Raw genomic sequence first — 15,520 nt, forward strand, 5'->3', positions numbered from 1 at the left:
TGATTTAAAACATCCAACAGCAATGGATTGAAAACAAGATACAGGAAAATTCACCAACGCAGGTGAAGTGTATAGTGTATATCATGGAATGCCCGAGTAACTACTCACCCTGAGTTTGAGTACATTAGGTATGACCGCGATGTGATATGGAAGGTGGTTTCATGATTTAATAAGTGTCAGATTTCTCAAAATATCCCTCGACATACTCCGCCATATATACGGTCCTAAGAATTACATAGACTAAAACTCCTCTTCCCAAAGAATCGAATACACACTTAGTTCGTTTTCCGCCTCTCGCTTAGCAAGTGTACTTGAACTTGAACTCCATCTTGGGCACGCCCTCAAAGCCCGCAGGAACCGCGTACGAGATGTTGTAGTACAAGTGATCCCTCAGTTGCGACCCGTATGTGACGGGTTGCTTCTCTAGGCCGGGAGCATCCACAGTCACCTTTAGGCAAGGCAGGCTCTCAAATCCATCAATGACATGCTTGCCACCGAGAGTCCAGCTGGGAGGAACGTTGGACAGAGCGTAGGTGAAGATGTCGGTGCCGTCCTGAGTAGTGTTGGGGTACGAAATGGTAAGGCTGTTCTTTCCAGCGACTGCGTCGATGGTGGATGCAGATGGGTACAGCGAGAAGAAAGTATTATAAGGGAACGGCTTGTGAGTCAGCTCGCCAGCCCAGTGCACGATAGCTGGGACGAACTGATTGCCACGGTTCTTGTCTTCGGCGACCTGCTCAGCGCCGATCATCAGCGGGGAGGAGATCCAAGAGGTGGCGGTACGGGTGTCGGCATCTTTTCCGAGTGCGTCGGGGATAGTCTTAGTGATGAGGCGCTGACCCTTCCATGATCCCTTGGCCTTGAGAGCATTGGCGGTGTCCTTGGAGATGAACTTGGAGGTGGTGTCCATGATGAGTGCGACCGCGGCACCCTGGGCAATATCGTAGAGAAGATCAAGCTCACCCTTGTACAGGTGAGGACCATACTCGTAGCCATAGAGACCCCACCAGAACATGGAGATGACGGCTGAGTGAGTGGTCAAGTCTCTGGTGTAGGCGCGGTCGTAGGGGCCGGCCATGTTTCCAAGGTAGGGGTTCCAGTGATCGGCAATATCCTTCCACAGCTCCGTCATGATGAACTCGGCATTCTTGGTCATGGTGGCCTTCTTGGGGCCGTACTTGATGTTGCCGGCGAGCGCCCAGGCGTCCATGCCATAGTAGGTGGGAGCGTTGTACTCCGAGAGCACATCGTCGCCGGTGGACTTGAAGAGCTTCAGGATAAGGTCGCCCTGCTGGTTGGCGAACTTGGTGAAGGTCTCGTTGTTGCGGCGCTCGCCTATCCAGCCGACGAACCAGGCGCGCATGAGGGCCGGGTTGGCGTACGCGATGGTGAGGTTGTCGTCCTCGGGGAAAGTGCCGTTGCGGCGCATGGCGCCGACAGCTGCGGCTTCGAGAGCATCTTCGATGCGGGTGACGAGCTGCTTGCCGAGAAGGTCACCGAACTCCTCGACGACTTGGACGAGTTGAGTCCTGTGGTGGTGTTAGTGGGTAGCAAATTAGTCGTGTGAATGGTGACTTACCCAACAAACTCTCTCCAGTTCGGGTCATATGTCCCCTTAGAGCAGTCAGTATGAAGACTACATAGAGAATCCGCCATAGTGTATATGTGTAGACTCATAGGGTTTGGCAATGACTCACATAGATGGAGGGGGGGTAGAGGGGTGAATCAGGCGTCGGGTAAGGCTCGTCTGGAGACAACTTGAAAGTGCCATACCACGCCGAGTCGTAAATCTCATTCATCTGGCATTGCAGGCTGTAAAGTGTTAATTATAAACGCCGGCACATTCATAAATATGATCAATCTTACATCATATCAATAGCCTTCTTTGCATTGGCCACATCGTTACCCTTGTTGCGATGGAGCAAGCCGGCCGTGTACCATGCAGTAAATCGAACAGACCAAGGGCCGTTATCGGGATAATTGATCAACTTATACGAATCATCCCACCGCGAGTCTCCCACCTGCATGGAATAGTCAAACAGACTTTGGGCGGCTGGGAAGGTTTTGCAGTCAGTCAATCAGTTACAAGCTCCACAGGGCCACCAGCCAGTGAGTATCGAGTATCACGGAGAATGGTGACACTGGAATATGAGGGGAAAGCAACCAAGGAGGACTTACCATTGGACAGCTTCGCAGTGGTGGGGGCTGCAGCCAACGCGGCCATGACGACCTTGGACAAGCGCATGTTTGGTGTTTCTGATTCCCTTGTTCTCGGCCAAATATCTCCGTTTCTTGCCTGTAATACAGTGCTTGGATATGAGTCTTGAACCTGGAATCTGGGGAAAATGGCAACACAGAGGCACCGGAAAGTGGTGAATTATAGACGGACTGCTTCCCCTCAATGGTTCCTGGACTATTCCCTTCCGGTTCCAGCTTCGACTATAGCTTCCGATAGGTGGACGCTTGGCCATGGCCATCATCTGCCCAAATTGGCAATCTGCCGCTCTCATTCGGGTCCGGTGCCGATGCCGGCTCACGCTTGAAGACGCTTGAAGACGCTTGAACATACCACCGGCGATCCCTCCGGAGTTGACCGGTCTTTGCCGCACCTATCTGGTTCGATGGCGCTGCACATGACGTTAGCTGCATGGCCCCGCAACACAGCAACGAGGTGATGAAAAGGCTGGGCCGCACAGGGTCCAGACCCTCTATAGTTCTTCTCCTATCATTCCGCTCTGGCTGTATCTATCGCTGTATTACGAGGAAGAGAGTCCAGTGTCTTCCGGGCTGGACAAACACCTTATCGATCAACTCCCCATCCGCCACCCGGAGTTGCAATCCTCAGCCCAATCGCCATCATGGCTGCCCAAGCTCATGTCTATCCTCCCAAAGTGCCAGACTGGCAGAACCTCGAGGTCATCCACCGCAACACGTTGACCCCGCGTCCCCACTTCTTCGTCTATGACGACGAGTCTTCCGCACTCACCCGTGACTCCAGCCGAGCCAGGGTGCAATGCCTGTCTGGGTCATGGAAGTTCCACTTCTCCAAGACACCCCTGGAGGGACCGGCTGACTTCTTCCGCCATGGCTACAACGCTGCAGCTTTTGCTGATGTCCAAGTCCCCGGCATGTGGCAGCTCCAGGGCTACGGAAAGCCGCACTACTCCAATGTCGAGTATCCTTGGCCGGTCAACCCGCCCTTTGTGCCCCAGGAGGACAACCAGTGCGGCAGATACATTACCAAATTCCATGTTAGCAAGGCTTTCGCAGACAACGCCCAGTTGAGGCTACGCTTTGAAGGTGTTGACTCCGCCTTTACCCTCTGGATTAACGGCAAGGAAGTCGGCTATTCGCAGGGATCGAGAAACCCTAGCGAATGGGACGTCACTGAATATGTCAATGTTGATGCCGACAACACCCTGGCCGTCGAGGTCTACCAGTGGTGCAACGGCAGTTACATTGAGGACCAAGACCAGTGGTGGATGTCTGGCATCTTCCGCGATGTCTTCTTGCATTCTTTCCCCAAGGTGCATCCCACAGACTTCCAGGTTGAGACCACCTTCGACAAGCACTATCGGGATGCGACCCTAAAAGTCAAGGTCGAGATGAGCGCTAACTCTCCAGTGGAGATTAAGCTGCTCGATGGTGGAAAGGAAATTGCCAAGGTCTCGAAAGACTTTAAGGCCAACAAGGTCCATGTTTTCGAAATACCCGTCAAGAGCCCGAGCAAGTGGACGGCTGAGACGCCATACCTCTACGAGCTTGTCATCGACTTCGGCAGCGTCATCTCCCAACGTATTGGATTCAAGCAGACGGCTCTAGTCGACGGCATCTTCCATGTTAATGGCAACCCAATCAAGCTGCGCGGTGCCAACCGCCATGAACACCACCCTGACTCTGGACGCGCCGTCCCACTAGAGTTTCTCAAGCACGACCTTCTCCTGATGAAGAGTCACAATCTCAACAGCATCCGCATGAGCCATCAAATCAACGACTTCCGGCTCTACGATCTCGCTGACGAGCTGGGTCTCTGGATCCTCGATGAGGCTGACCTTGAATGCCACGGCTTTGAACTGGCTAATGGTAATGACTGGGCAAGCTACACTTCTGACAACCCCGATTGGGAAGCATCCTACATCGATCGCGCAGTGCAGATGGTCCAGCGCGACAAGAACCACGCTTGCGTCTTCATGTGGTCTCTTGGCAATGAGGCCTTCTACGGCCGCAATCACCAAGCCATGTACGATGCCATTCGGAAGATTGACACATCCCGTTTGATTCACTATGAGGGAGATAAGGAAGCCAAGACCTCCGATGTGTACAGCCGTATGTACCCACCAGTCGAGACTGTTATTCAAATGGCTCTGGGTGTCTGCGAAGAGAGAAAGAAACCACTGGTTCTATGCGAATTCGTTCACGCCATGGGCAATGGCCCCGGCGCCATCAAGGAATACGTCGACGCGTTTTACAAGTATCCCCGTCTGATGGGCGGCTTCATTTGGGAGTGGTGCAACCACGTAAGTTTGCCATTGTTGACCACTACTGGCGACTCTTCTAACCTGGGATTACAATAGGGCCTAAGGACAAAGACCGAGGATGACGAGGAGTTTATGGGTTACGGGGGAGACTTTGGCGATATCCCCAACGACTACAACTTCATCATGGATGGCTGTGTGTTTTCCGACCACACCCCAACGCCCGGCTTGATTGAGTACGCCAAGGCCATCGAACCTGTTCAGACATTGGCTCTTGATGGCGACAAAGTCACCATCATCAACCGCTACGACTTCATCTCGCTCGATCACCTTGTCTGCTCCTGGGAGATTGTGGGCGACGGAGTCAAGATTCCAGGTGGCGAGATTTCTATTCCCGCAGGCATCAAACCCCATACCAAAGCTAGGGTCACCATTGATAATCTGGATGCCGCCATCCCCAAGGACCTTGAAGGAGAAGCCTACCTCAAGATTAGCTTCCGCATAAAGGATGCCACTCCTTGGGCTCCGGCTAACCACCAAGTCGCTTTCGGCGAGCTGCAACTCACCAAGCCCACCTCCCTAGCCACCCTCCTCTCTAGCGAGAAGCCAGCTTCGAGGCCCAAGATTGAGCAGCCCTCGCCCTCCACCCTTTCGATCACCTCTGAGTCTGGCTCATCGGTTTGGAACTTCGACCTCGCGCGCGGCCGCTTGGACAGCTGGAAACGAGCTGGCAAAGAGCAAATGAGCCAACCCCTGGAAATTGACTTCTACCGTGCCCTGACGGACAACGACCGCGAGATCCACGCCAAGGACTGGATCGCCAAGCGTGTCCATCAACTTAGGCACGACACCCGCGAGGTGAAGTGGCATCAGACTGACGCCGGCGTGCAAGTCAAGGTCAAGGCTCGAGTTGCGCCGCCTGTGCTGGTCTGGGGCGTAGATGTCACTTGGACCTTCACCATCTCCGGCGAGACCATGGCCCTGAAAATCAAGGGTTCTCCTCACGGGCCCAATCCCCCTACATTCTTCCCTCGTCTGGGCGTCACAATTGGTCTCACCGACGTCGCGGAAGTGTCTTGGTTCGGCCGTGGTCCTGGCGAGAGCTACAGAGACAAGAAGCTCAGCCAGAGCTTCGGAAACTGGAGTTCAACCGTCGATGACCTGTTCGTCGACTACGAGTTCCCCCAGGAAGGAGGAAACCGAACCGACACGCGATGGGTGCAGTTTAACGGCTCTGGCGCCAACCCGCAGCGTATTCTCCGCGCACGGTTTGGCGATTTGGAGGGCGCGTCGTTCTCAGCCATGCACTACACGGGCAAGGATCTCGACGAGTGCACGCATCCATATGAGTTGCATAAGCGAAAGAGGGAGGATACCATTGTGCGGCTGGATTGGAAGCATCACGGCCTGGGCACTGGCTCTTGCGGACCACCCACCTTGGCCAAGTATGCGCTGAAGGTGGAGGACTTTGAGGTGGAAGTTTTGCTAGATTAAGCCGGTTGATGGCGATAAAAAGGGATATTGTGGAGATTGAAATGGAATATGATGATTTTATGATTTGAATTCTTTGGGTAGATTTGAAAATGTCCCTCCTTGTTGACCATTATCTACTAGCAGTAGTGGCTAGTAATTATGCTTGTGCAGACGTGACAACAGAAACGAAGTGTAGTAAGAAGCCAATCCCAGTAGCCATGTAATTACATCAAGGGAGGAAAATAGTTCATTGGAAATTTCAAGTTAAAATATCATATTATGAGCTATAAATCAAGAAACCCTTGCTTAGAGTCATGCAAGTAGGCGACATCTAATAAAATATTAACTAAAATCTGAACGATTCTCGGCCGTATATATCCCATCCTGAGAACTAAATCATCGCATTCTAACCACCAACCCATCAAATCTTCGAGATAGTCTCTCTGGGAGTCGCATCATCTTTGTGCATCGACTTCTCAGCGTGCATGGCCGTTTCTTCGGCCAGCTTGTCCTGATATTCATCCCCGTCCAAAACGGCGGCTGTCTCCTCCAAGCTAAGGTTTCCGGTCTCGACGAACAGGAAATAAATCACAATCATCTCGAATACCAGCCACACGTCGTATGTGATGTAGTATTTCCATCCGCTGTTGGTCACGCCCACAGGGTTTGCGTACTGGTTGAAGATGAGCGCCAGGGCAACGAACAGGTTGTATAATACGAGACCGCGAGCACGCAAGTTGAATGGTAGGATTTCGATGACATAGGTGACCTGCAGGGGTGTCCAGCCGATGCTGAAGAAGAAGTTGTAGAGGAAGATCATGGCTAGGACGCCCTTGGCAAGACCCTTGTCGCCAGTGCCATCGCGTGCTACCTGTTTGTCATACGTGGCCTGAAGTGCTGTCCAAATGACGTACACAATGAAGAGGCCGGCAGTAGAGATCATGAATAGTGTGCGACGGCCAAAACGGTTGATGATGGTGGAGAAGAAGATACTCCAGACCATGCTCCAGATAGTGAGGAGCGCGTTGATAAGCGTCTGTGTTTCTTGAGACTTGTAGCCGATGGATGTGAGGATCAGGCTCAAATAGTACGAAATCAAGCCGTTACCCGACCACTGGCTAAAGAAGCCGACAGACAAGATGATGAAGAAACGGTGGAGGTTGCCCTTGGTCTGGAAGAAAGACAGGTAGGAGGTTGTCTTGCTGGCCTCGGCCTCGAGAATCAGCGCGGTGCGGATCTCCTCCATCTCGAGGGTGACCAAAGGGTCAGAGTCATCACCATTGGCATGGTACTTGGTAATGAGCTTTCGGGCCTCGGCGTCTCGCTCCTTGGAGATGAGCCAGCGTGGAGACTCCTCGACAAGCCAGCACAGCATAATCTGGATGACGCTGGACAGGCCCTGAAGCAGAGAGGGAATACGCCACGCCCAGTCGTTGCTGATGCGGAAGGTTCCAAAGGTAATCCAGGCAGCGCTGAGGCCACCCAGACTCCAGAGACTGTTGTAGAAGCCGACAAGGGGACCCTGCTGGCGCGGGTAGGCCAGCTCGAGAAGCAGCAGAGGCGCGGCGGTGATGTTGAGGGCAAGGCCGAGACCCAAGATGCCGCGAGCGGCGATGAACATGCCGGTGTTTTGGGCAGCAGCCTGGATGACAACTCCGATGAGGAGGATAAAGGCGCTGAAGACGAGGGCGGGTCGACGGCCGAACCTGTCGCATGCGAGGGCGCAGAAGGGAAGGGCGACGAGCTGGCCAACATTCTGAATGGCATTGAGGCTAGAGAGAGGCGTGTCAGTGAGCCAATTGCTGCGATAAATAATGTGAAGAGGCCAAGTACTCACAGACCAAGATCCGAGGCGCTAGGGTCGTTGAAGAAGTTTTTCCAGGTATCTAACGACTGCAACCCGTTCATCATCGAGCTATCATATCCAGTGGCATAGCTGGAGATGAGAGGCAGGATAAGGATCAGGTTCAGCTTGACGATGCCGGGATTCCTGAGCCACGAAAAGGCGCCATCATTGGGACCGAGGGCCCCAGCGACCGTGACGGGTCGTTCAGCGCTGGGAGAAGCCATTGTGTTGCGTCAACGTCAGCAAGGCGAAGCTGAGGAGTGAGGGTGAACGGTGATCGACGAACTGCAGCAAGCGACGCTATTGCCGGGATATTAAGATCATAAGAACTGCTGACGGCTCTCCAGTTCGCCAGGCGACCCACCCAAGATGCTGGGGAAACCTGGCTTATCGGGTTGTGGAGGTGGGTTGCGATGTCGCGTGTGACGACCCGGCCATCATCGGCCGGTGAAGCCCAGTATCGGGCCACGCCACCGGCAAAAGCGCCGGGCCTCTCGTATACGCCAGAGGAGAGGCTGTCGTCAGGGGAGGATAAATACCCGACGCTAAGTTGAGCCGGAGTCGGTCGCGGCTCCATTCATTAGTGCAAGGGGCGGGTTCGCAAGCTGATGGCAATGATACTGATTGGGCGGTTGAGGTCACCTGGCTGGATATCGAATCCCACCATGATGTGGTTCTGAGTCAGTCCACAGCCATGGTACCGGTTTTTCTGATCGTGTAGCGGCAGCGGGAGCGGCAGCGGTTTGAGATAACAGCCGCCGAAATAGGGAATTTCTTGCAAGTGGAGGTTTCATGAGCAGGGAATTTTACAAGGTAAAGCTACGAAATTTGTCAGTTGGTATGCCCACAGTAGACAGCCCAAGTCTTAAAGTACGATCAAACTCATAAGTAGTAAAGCGTACTCAGCATACGCAGACCTGTATCCAATTTATAACTTCAGCATTCACCCAGACTCTTACAAGTATCACCATTTCTTAAGAGACTGTGGTAACTGAGAGGTCGAGTTCATATGGAAGGACGTTGAATTTCCCGAAAACAATTTCCAAGCCACTCTAGGGTAACTTGATTATCTTCAAACTTTGTGGCAGCCGCCAGTAATCTAGCGACTCTCATATAGTTTTTCGGGTTCTACTAGGAAACCTGACATGATGTTATAGTTTGGTCTTCAAAATGTATATACTCCGCTTCTATTCTATTTCCCGCGCGTAGGTATCATGAATCTAGTTTTTAATACAATCACAGGGATACCTTCCTTTTGTTCATCAACGAAGCTTCATGCTTTAACACTAATTACAAAACCCGTCTTTGCGATTCTTGCAGCCACGGCCATCAGGGCACCAACGAAAATCGAAGAAGCAGCAAACACTTGAGCCCCTAGATAGTTTCCGTCTTGTTTCCTTATCAACACACCACAAATGGCCGGGCCAGTCAGGTTTGCGAAACTGACAAAGGCTAGAACCATCCCAACCCGCGTACCAGTCCTACTGGGGTCAGGTGTCATTGTTGTAACGGCGGCTGGGAAGAGAGATTGCAAGGCCGCCGCAAGTAAACCGTAGATGACCGCAAATGCCACCAGCCCTGCTCGGGCGTCGACGGCAGCCCAGCAATACACAAGTAAACTGCATATGAAGCTCAACACAACCAATATGTTGAGAACTCCAGTCCATCTGTCGGCAATAATGTTTGGAGCAATTCGCCCCACAACGCCGACGCCATTGAGAATCATGAGTAAGTAAATGGGATCACTGACCCCAACCTGATTGCGGGCAAAGGTTCCCAAGTAGAAGAAAGCGAAATAAAGACCCCAGAAGTTCAAGAACATACTCAGAGAGAAGAAGATAAAGGGCAGCTCTTTGAAAGCAGAACTGTCTATCAAGGGCCCAGTTTTGCGTGGTGGCAGGCGCGGCCTCATCCAAACCAAACAAGGGATGTAAGTAGCGAGCATAATAAAGCCCATGATGCGTAAAGTCCAAGGAAAGCCCAGACCGTCGTAGAATATTAGCCGATTAAGCATGACTGGATACACCAAACCTCCCAAGGCCGCGCCGGCAGCAGCAAAGCCCACGGCCAAGGATCGGTTTCGTTTGAAGTATTGAGAGAGAACAGCCAGACCTGGGCAGAATGTGAGACCGCTCCCAATGCCCAGACAAACAGCCTGCGCCAAGAACACTTGCCAATAGGTTTGGCACAGAGATGTCATGAAGAGTCCGAGCACCTGGAGGAAGACACCGCTCGTGAATGTGACGCGGAAGTGACCGGCATCAGTCAAACGCCCAGACCCGACGCCAATGAAGAAGACGAAAAATGTCTGAACACTTCCGATCCATGAGATGGCCGACTCTGACTCGTTGAATCTTTGCAAGTAGTATTGTTGGAAAATCCCATAGCCGTTGGTGATGCCCCACGTGTTAAAGAACACAATGTGCATACAGATGACTTGGGTCCATGCTTTGTAGCCCCCGTCAGGAGGTGCGGTTTCTGATTGATCCTGGGCTGCCTGTTCTAGATCTTCTGATGAAGTATCTTCGTACTCCTTCTTGCGGGGAAGTCGCATTTTTGACAGGGTATAATGATGTTTTCGCTTGGCTGGCGGAAACGTAACTTTTGTGGCGAGGTGGACGTCGTGAAGGCTTCCAAAGATGCGGTGGGCTTGACAGACACCCGAAATAATAAATCAAATTGCGATCATTTATAGGAGATGATAGATGATAGCTTCGAAAAGAATCTTTTCTGCTTACATTTTCAGTCCGCATGTAAATTCCCTTTTCTAGTCGCCATGTCCCGTTCTTCCCGCTCCTCCCGCTATTGCCGCTATTGCCAGCATTACCGCTATAGCCGTCATAGCCGCTATTACCGCTGTATCCGTTCATCCGATCGTCATCTACCTCACTCATTCCGTCGCGCAGCTTCACCACAGCTCACCATTCCTCGCTGAGAAGAGAACCACTGCTGAGCCCCCGATCGAACCAGCTGCTGATTGGTCGAAGATACCTTGATTCGCGGTTCTCTTACACGGACCTAATGTCCAGGGTCCAGGGTCGCAAGCGGTCAAGGCTTGCATGCAAGACATGTCGAGAGCTCAAGCGCAAGTGCGACGGCGCTGAGCCGTGCGGGACATGCGTGCGCTTCGAATATGACTGTACCTATCGAGGAACCATTGGAAAGAAGAGAAAGGCGAGGGATAACTTCACGCGGGATCGGGAGCCCGAAAGTTCGCCGTCAACGTCGCCAAGGACACAGCCTTCGGCCAGGGATACCACACCGGCGGCGGTGACTACACACCGTCAAATTCGCTCCTTAGAGGCAAATTCTGGACCAGCTTTCCTCAGAAGGTTGGCGCTGAGGTTGAACCCAAAAGATGCTCCTCGACTTCATACCTTCGCATGGAACGCCTTCCTCGGAGCACGCAGAACCGGGTTTGCGCCCGTGTCCCAGCCCCTCACAGAGATGTTGTCTGAAACCGACATGCGCAATCTAGTCGCAGTTTACTTTACCAAGATTGATCCAATTTACGGCTTTATCAACCGGCAAGAGATCGATGAGCAAATTGAGTGCAGATGGGCGGGCCAGAGTTCCAATGAGATGCACGACGCAATTCTATGCGGTATAGCAGCTCTTGGGTGCCTCTACTCTCAGGTACAGCCGATGGCTGTTGAGCTTAATTTGATCGAATCCGCAAGACACATGCTAGAGCAGAAACTATCCGAGATTCCATCTACGGCCAGCGTCACAGCATGGGTACTTCGGGTCATGTACTTGAGATTTGCCGAGACCCACCATACGGCGTGGATGGCAAGCTGTATACTCATGCATATGGTCGAAGCAGCCGGTCTGCATTGTGAGCCGTCAGCTGGGTCTGTTCTCCCGTCACCACAGGAGGAGGTGGACGCGGAACTCCGAAGACGACTGGTAGCTATATCGCAGCATCTCAACATCTGGTCGTCTTTCGACATGGGGCGCTCAAGGGTTACGCTATGCAATGCTACAGCAATAATGCCATCTGAAAGACCTGGCGATTACACGGCCGAGTTGATGGGACTTCTTCCATACTCCGCCATGCTCGATCCCGAAAAGGCACCTGATGCATACGAACTAGAAACTACCCTTACTGCAGTGATCGAACGTGTTCACTCAATCCCACCGTCGGTGCTTGGGCAAGTAAACTTGGCTCTTTGCTTATGCCGTCGGCTGCAGGCAATGGACAAGTCATTCACTGGGACGGTCCTCGAACAGGTACTCACACTCGCTTCGAAAGGGATCCAGGCCGCTCAAGCAATCCTGGATGATAGGGCTCCTTGGCATCACATGGCAAATGTACCCTTTCAGATCGTCTGCCAGTTGCTTGCAATAGACAACAACGCGTCTGTATCTCGACTTAGAGATGCAATGCAATGTCTCAGCAATGTGGCTCAAGTCTACAATACGGATGCAGCCCGAGAGGCGTTGAAAACAGCTTCTTTGCTGATACTGTTGCATAAAAAGTGGAAGGAAAAGTGTGCTTCTAATCTTGGTGACATTCTAGAGCAGTTTCCAATTGTTCAGTCTCAAGATGCTGAAGATGTGCCTGAAGCCGAGCAGCCGGACAACATCATGTGGTTGAATAGCTTGGCGGAGGATTTATCCACGCTCCCATTTTTTGATATCAACGAGCTTTTCGTTCCGGAATTTTTCAGGGATGATCACAGCCAGACCCAAAAGTTAGGTTAATGAGTTTAGGGTCAACTCTTCAAAAGACAATCAGCCAACTCACTAGTTTTGGGTCAGCTCAGAAAAGAAACCTTCATGTCTCGTATTCTACTCTGATTTAATGCAAACATCGACGTGGACCGAAAACTGATTATACGTAAGGAGGCGATAAAATATGTAAAATAAAATATAATCCTTTTCAGAATCCCTGTACAACGCCTTGGTGTTGTGGTTAAATCGAAGGTGCCCCCTCTAGTTTAGGCATAGGATAGACAATGATTGCGTATGACAGCCGAGGAAGCATTGCCTAACATAGTGAGCCACTTAGCTGAGGTATTTAGTGAGCTCGGGCTTCCATTTAATCGCTAAACCTTCCCACATCAGAGAATCCGCTCTACTGCTTTAGTCCTTCAATCCCATGACTGAGGTGGCATGTCAATCCTAACTCAGGAGACTCATTACATAGACTATGTGGAAGTTAGTTTATAAGCACCTATTTGGCCGGTGAAAATGCACTTAACTTACATGAGGTCGGGGAGCGGCTAAGTTCGCGATAGCACAATGTGACTTGGCTCACTCGAGGCAAACTAGACTAGCGCACTTGGCATTATGAGGCCAGTCCTTCCGAGCTGAATAAATCTCATCGATTCATTCATTCATTCAATAAATTAGCGCTGAAACTTGCTTTTGCTGCTTCTTCGCTCGCGAACTCAATCAACTCGCATATTCATCCATTGTCTGGGTATCCCTGCATTGCTTGAGGGAAGTGGACAAACCCCATCAGTGTGCTTTGTGCCTTGCAGAATGCCTAGCCGCTTCAAGTGCCACAAGCCACAGCGTATGCCTACACAGTACAGGGGTTTATGAACAGCGTACTAAAATCTCGAGCCATGCCTCTCGCAACGTGATTCTAAATCCCTCTCATTCAAATCGACCCTCAACACAAGGTGATTCGATGGCGCCCACGGAGAAGTTCGACTACCAGCCATTCGCGAAACCACGCTTCATCAGGCTATTGACACTCTACCCATCCACCTCGGATACGAAACCGCTCAAAGGCAGCCTGCATCAAGTGTCTCTCGATGAACTCAAAGGTCCTAAGGCAAATCACAGCTACGAAGCTCTGTCATATGTCTGGGGCGCCAAACATGGAACCGTCCCCATCACCTGCGACAACCAGACACTTCTCATTACGCCCAATTGCGAGTCTGCACTGCGGCATCTTCGTCACAGGTTCACACGCCGAGTGCTCTGGATAGACGCTATCTGCATAGACCAGCAATCAATCGAGGAAAAGAATGGTCAAGTTCCGTTGATGGGCGAGATCTATACCACGGCGAAGAGTGTCATCATCTGGCTTGGGTCGGGTCAACCCAAGGACGAGGATCTGCTTCGTCATGCTCGTATTGGAGGCCGACTATATCAAGTTAGAGGTTTGGACACAGAGCAGATACTTCCTGGCCAGCGTACCAGGAAATGGGTTTCAAAATTCATATGTAAGTGGCGATGATTCCGTCTCTATCTAGCATTGGTCTATATATCATTGGAAGCTTATTCTTCGTTCACAGCGGAGGAAGAGATTGAAACCGTGCGGCGCATCTGTTCCAACGTTTGGTTTACGCGCATCTGGACTGTTCAGGAGCTTCTACTGGCTTCCTCGGCTGTCTTCCAGATCGGCCATACTGAGTGCCCGACGGCGATGCTTTACAATTACCTTATCATTACCGAGACTTTCGCCCATTCCGAATCTCCAGAACTGCAACGCTTTCAAATGAGAAATCGTGCGCTAGAGACACTTCACCCGCAGATCTCGGAGGGAAAAAGCGCCTTCTCAACCCATATACAGCGCCGCGGAAGATCCCCAGAGACCGACAGTACCGAACTGTTGGCTATGTGCTGGCAGCTCGCCGGCCTGAGCGACGCAACTGACCCTCGGGACAAGGTTTATGGCATGTGCGGCCTCCTCCAGAGCATTCTTCCAAAGGGGGCTACTCTACCTGAAGTCGACTACAACAAGCCGATCGCACAAATCTTTGAAGACGCGACTCGTGCCTTGATCTGGTCGACTAAGTCGCTGTTGCCCCTCGAAATGATTGTCCGTCAGAATGGCGAACCGAACGATCTGCCATCATGGGTCCCTGACCTACGTGATCCTACCGCTATTAGGACCGACTGGCAACCTAGCGTATGGCGTCACGTTTCCAACGACACTAAAATAAACATTCCGGATTACTCGAAGCTCCAGCAGAAACTAAGGGAACGACAAAAAGCATCGGGCTCTTCGAAACCTGTCCCGAGCGCAGAGATGATCATACCGGAGAAGCAGGAGCCGCGACAACTACCAGTAAAGGCCAAATATCTCGCTGAGGTTGTTGAAGTATACACAAGAATGCTGAACGCTGGCAAAGGAGCACCGGATGGCTACCTGCTGCGCACAGCCTGTCTGTCTGAGTGGACTGCCGTTGCTTTCGGACTTGAGGAGAGTCAGTCCGCTGAGCAGATGCCGCCCGGCGGCTACCTCAATGCCCTAGAGAACTTGACGCCAGCGCTCAAATACATACGCGAAATAAACGACGGCCCGGCGAGTTCTTCCTCCAACAGTCCGATGAAGGAGCCGCGACGTAATCAGCCTGTAGACGTATACGATGGCGCTGTTCTTTTTCGCACATCGTGCGGTCTACTCGGCCTGTGTAAGGGCCATGTTCGCGTTGGCGACAGAGTATGGCAGCTTGCTGGCGGACGCTACCCGTTCGTGCTTCACCGAGAACCTTCGCCGGGGCAGTCGATCTGGGCAAGGTGGTCGGTGTGGCCGCAGGACAAGGTGTACCGACTAGTCGGCACTGCTGATGTACCTGGGCTGGAATCAGAGCACAGACAGATGGTTTGGGGCAAGTATCACGAAAAACATTTTCATGACATCGTCCTTGTATGATAGGTTGTGGGAATAATGCACGGGTTGCGCACGATTCGGGTGGGAGGTCAAGGAGCGGGAATAAGAAACCCTAAGAGCTTCAGGGATCCAACTAAGAAGTTGCTTGAG

At 52.0% G+C, this 15,520-nt stretch overlaps 6 protein-coding genes across 6 annotated transcripts; 3 read left to right on the forward strand and 3 right to left on the reverse strand.

The window, feature by feature from the left end:
- Positions 1-205: 205 nt before the first annotated feature.
- BGZ61DRAFT_587290 (uncharacterized protein) lies at positions 206-2,027 on the reverse strand (the record flags this gene model as incomplete). Its single annotated transcript, XM_046256478.1, has 4 exons — positions 206-1,529; positions 1,580-1,614; positions 1,698-1,812; positions 1,867-2,027. The coding sequence occupies 4 exons, from the start codon at positions 2,025-2,027 to the stop codon at positions 299-301; spliced, it is 1,542 nt and encodes a 513-aa protein (XP_046106225.1). The 3' UTR covers positions 206-298.
- A 708-nt stretch (positions 2,028-2,735) lies between these two features.
- BGZ61DRAFT_388011 (glycosyl hydrolases family 2, TIM barrel domain-containing protein) lies at positions 2,736-6,038 on the forward strand. Its single transcript, XM_046242773.1, has 2 exons — positions 2,736-4,517; positions 4,575-6,038. The coding sequence occupies exons 1-2, from the start codon at positions 2,859-2,861 to the stop codon at positions 5,967-5,969; spliced, it is 3,054 nt and encodes a 1,017-aa protein (XP_046106226.1). The 5' UTR covers positions 2,736-2,858; the 3' UTR covers positions 5,970-6,038.
- Positions 6,039-6,205: 167 nt separating this feature from the next.
- Positions 6,206-8,289, reverse strand: BGZ61DRAFT_505372 (putative sugar transporter). Its single transcript, XM_046251830.1, has 2 exons — positions 7,786-8,289; positions 6,206-7,720 (listed from the first exon to the last, which is right to left on the reverse strand). The coding sequence occupies exons 1-2, from the start codon at positions 8,016-8,018 to the stop codon at positions 6,370-6,372; spliced, it is 1,584 nt and encodes a 527-aa protein (XP_046106227.1). The 5' UTR covers positions 8,019-8,289; the 3' UTR covers positions 6,206-6,369.
- A 758-nt stretch (positions 8,290-9,047) lies between these two features.
- On the reverse strand, positions 9,048-10,348 carry BGZ61DRAFT_574546 (putative monocarboxylate permease; the record flags this gene model as incomplete). Its single annotated transcript, XM_046256161.1, has 1 exon — positions 9,048-10,348. One exon carries the CDS (start codon positions 10,346-10,348, stop codon positions 9,068-9,070), a length of 1,281 nt encoding a protein of 426 aa, XP_046106228.1. The 3' UTR covers positions 9,048-9,067.
- A 378-nt stretch (positions 10,349-10,726) lies between these two features.
- BGZ61DRAFT_449249 (uncharacterized protein) lies at positions 10,727-12,647 on the forward strand. Its single transcript, XM_046245580.1, has one exon. It carries the CDS (start codon positions 10,816-10,818, stop codon positions 12,499-12,501), a length of 1,686 nt encoding a protein of 561 aa, XP_046106229.1. The 5' UTR covers positions 10,727-10,815; the 3' UTR covers positions 12,502-12,647.
- A 788-nt stretch (positions 12,648-13,435) lies between these two features.
- On the forward strand, positions 13,436-15,412 carry BGZ61DRAFT_531178 (heterokaryon incompatibility protein-domain-containing protein; the record flags this gene model as incomplete). Its single annotated transcript, XM_046253667.1, has 2 exons — positions 13,436-13,976; positions 14,049-15,412. 2 exons carry the CDS (start codon positions 13,436-13,438, stop codon positions 15,410-15,412), a joined length of 1,905 nt encoding a protein of 634 aa, XP_046106230.1.
- Between the last annotated feature and the right edge of the window lie 108 nt (positions 15,413-15,520).

This window comes from Ilyonectria robusta (genome assembly GCF_021365365.1).
Source record: "Ilyonectria robusta strain PMI_751 chromosome Unknown BGZ61scaffold_7, whole genome shotgun sequence".
In the NCBI taxonomy this organism is placed as follows: domain Eukaryota; kingdom Fungi; phylum Ascomycota; class Sordariomycetes; order Hypocreales; family Nectriaceae; genus Ilyonectria; species Ilyonectria robusta.

Excerpts from the sequence above, each read along its gene's own strand:
- BGZ61DRAFT_388011 (XM_046242773.1), top strand. The coding sequence starts at position 2,859 with ATGGCTGCCCAAGCTCATGTCTATCCTCCCAAAGTGCCAGACTGGCAG. Across the intron at positions 4,518-4,574 it reads TTTGGGAGTGGTGCAACCAC|GGCCTAAGGACAAAGACCGA; the intron begins GTAAGTTTGCCA and ends GGATTACAATAG.
- BGZ61DRAFT_505372 (XM_046251830.1), bottom strand. The coding sequence starts at position 8,018 with ATGGCTTCTCCCAGCGCTGAACGACCCGTCACGGTCGCTGGGGCCCTC. Across the intron at positions 7,721-7,785 it reads AGCGCCTCGGATCTTGGTCT|CCTCAATGCCATTCAGAATG; the intron begins GTGAGTACTTGG and ends GCCTCTCTCTAG.
- BGZ61DRAFT_449249 (XM_046245580.1), top strand. The coding sequence starts at position 10,816 with ATGTCCAGGGTCCAGGGTCGCAAGCGGTCAAGGCTTGCATGCAAGACA.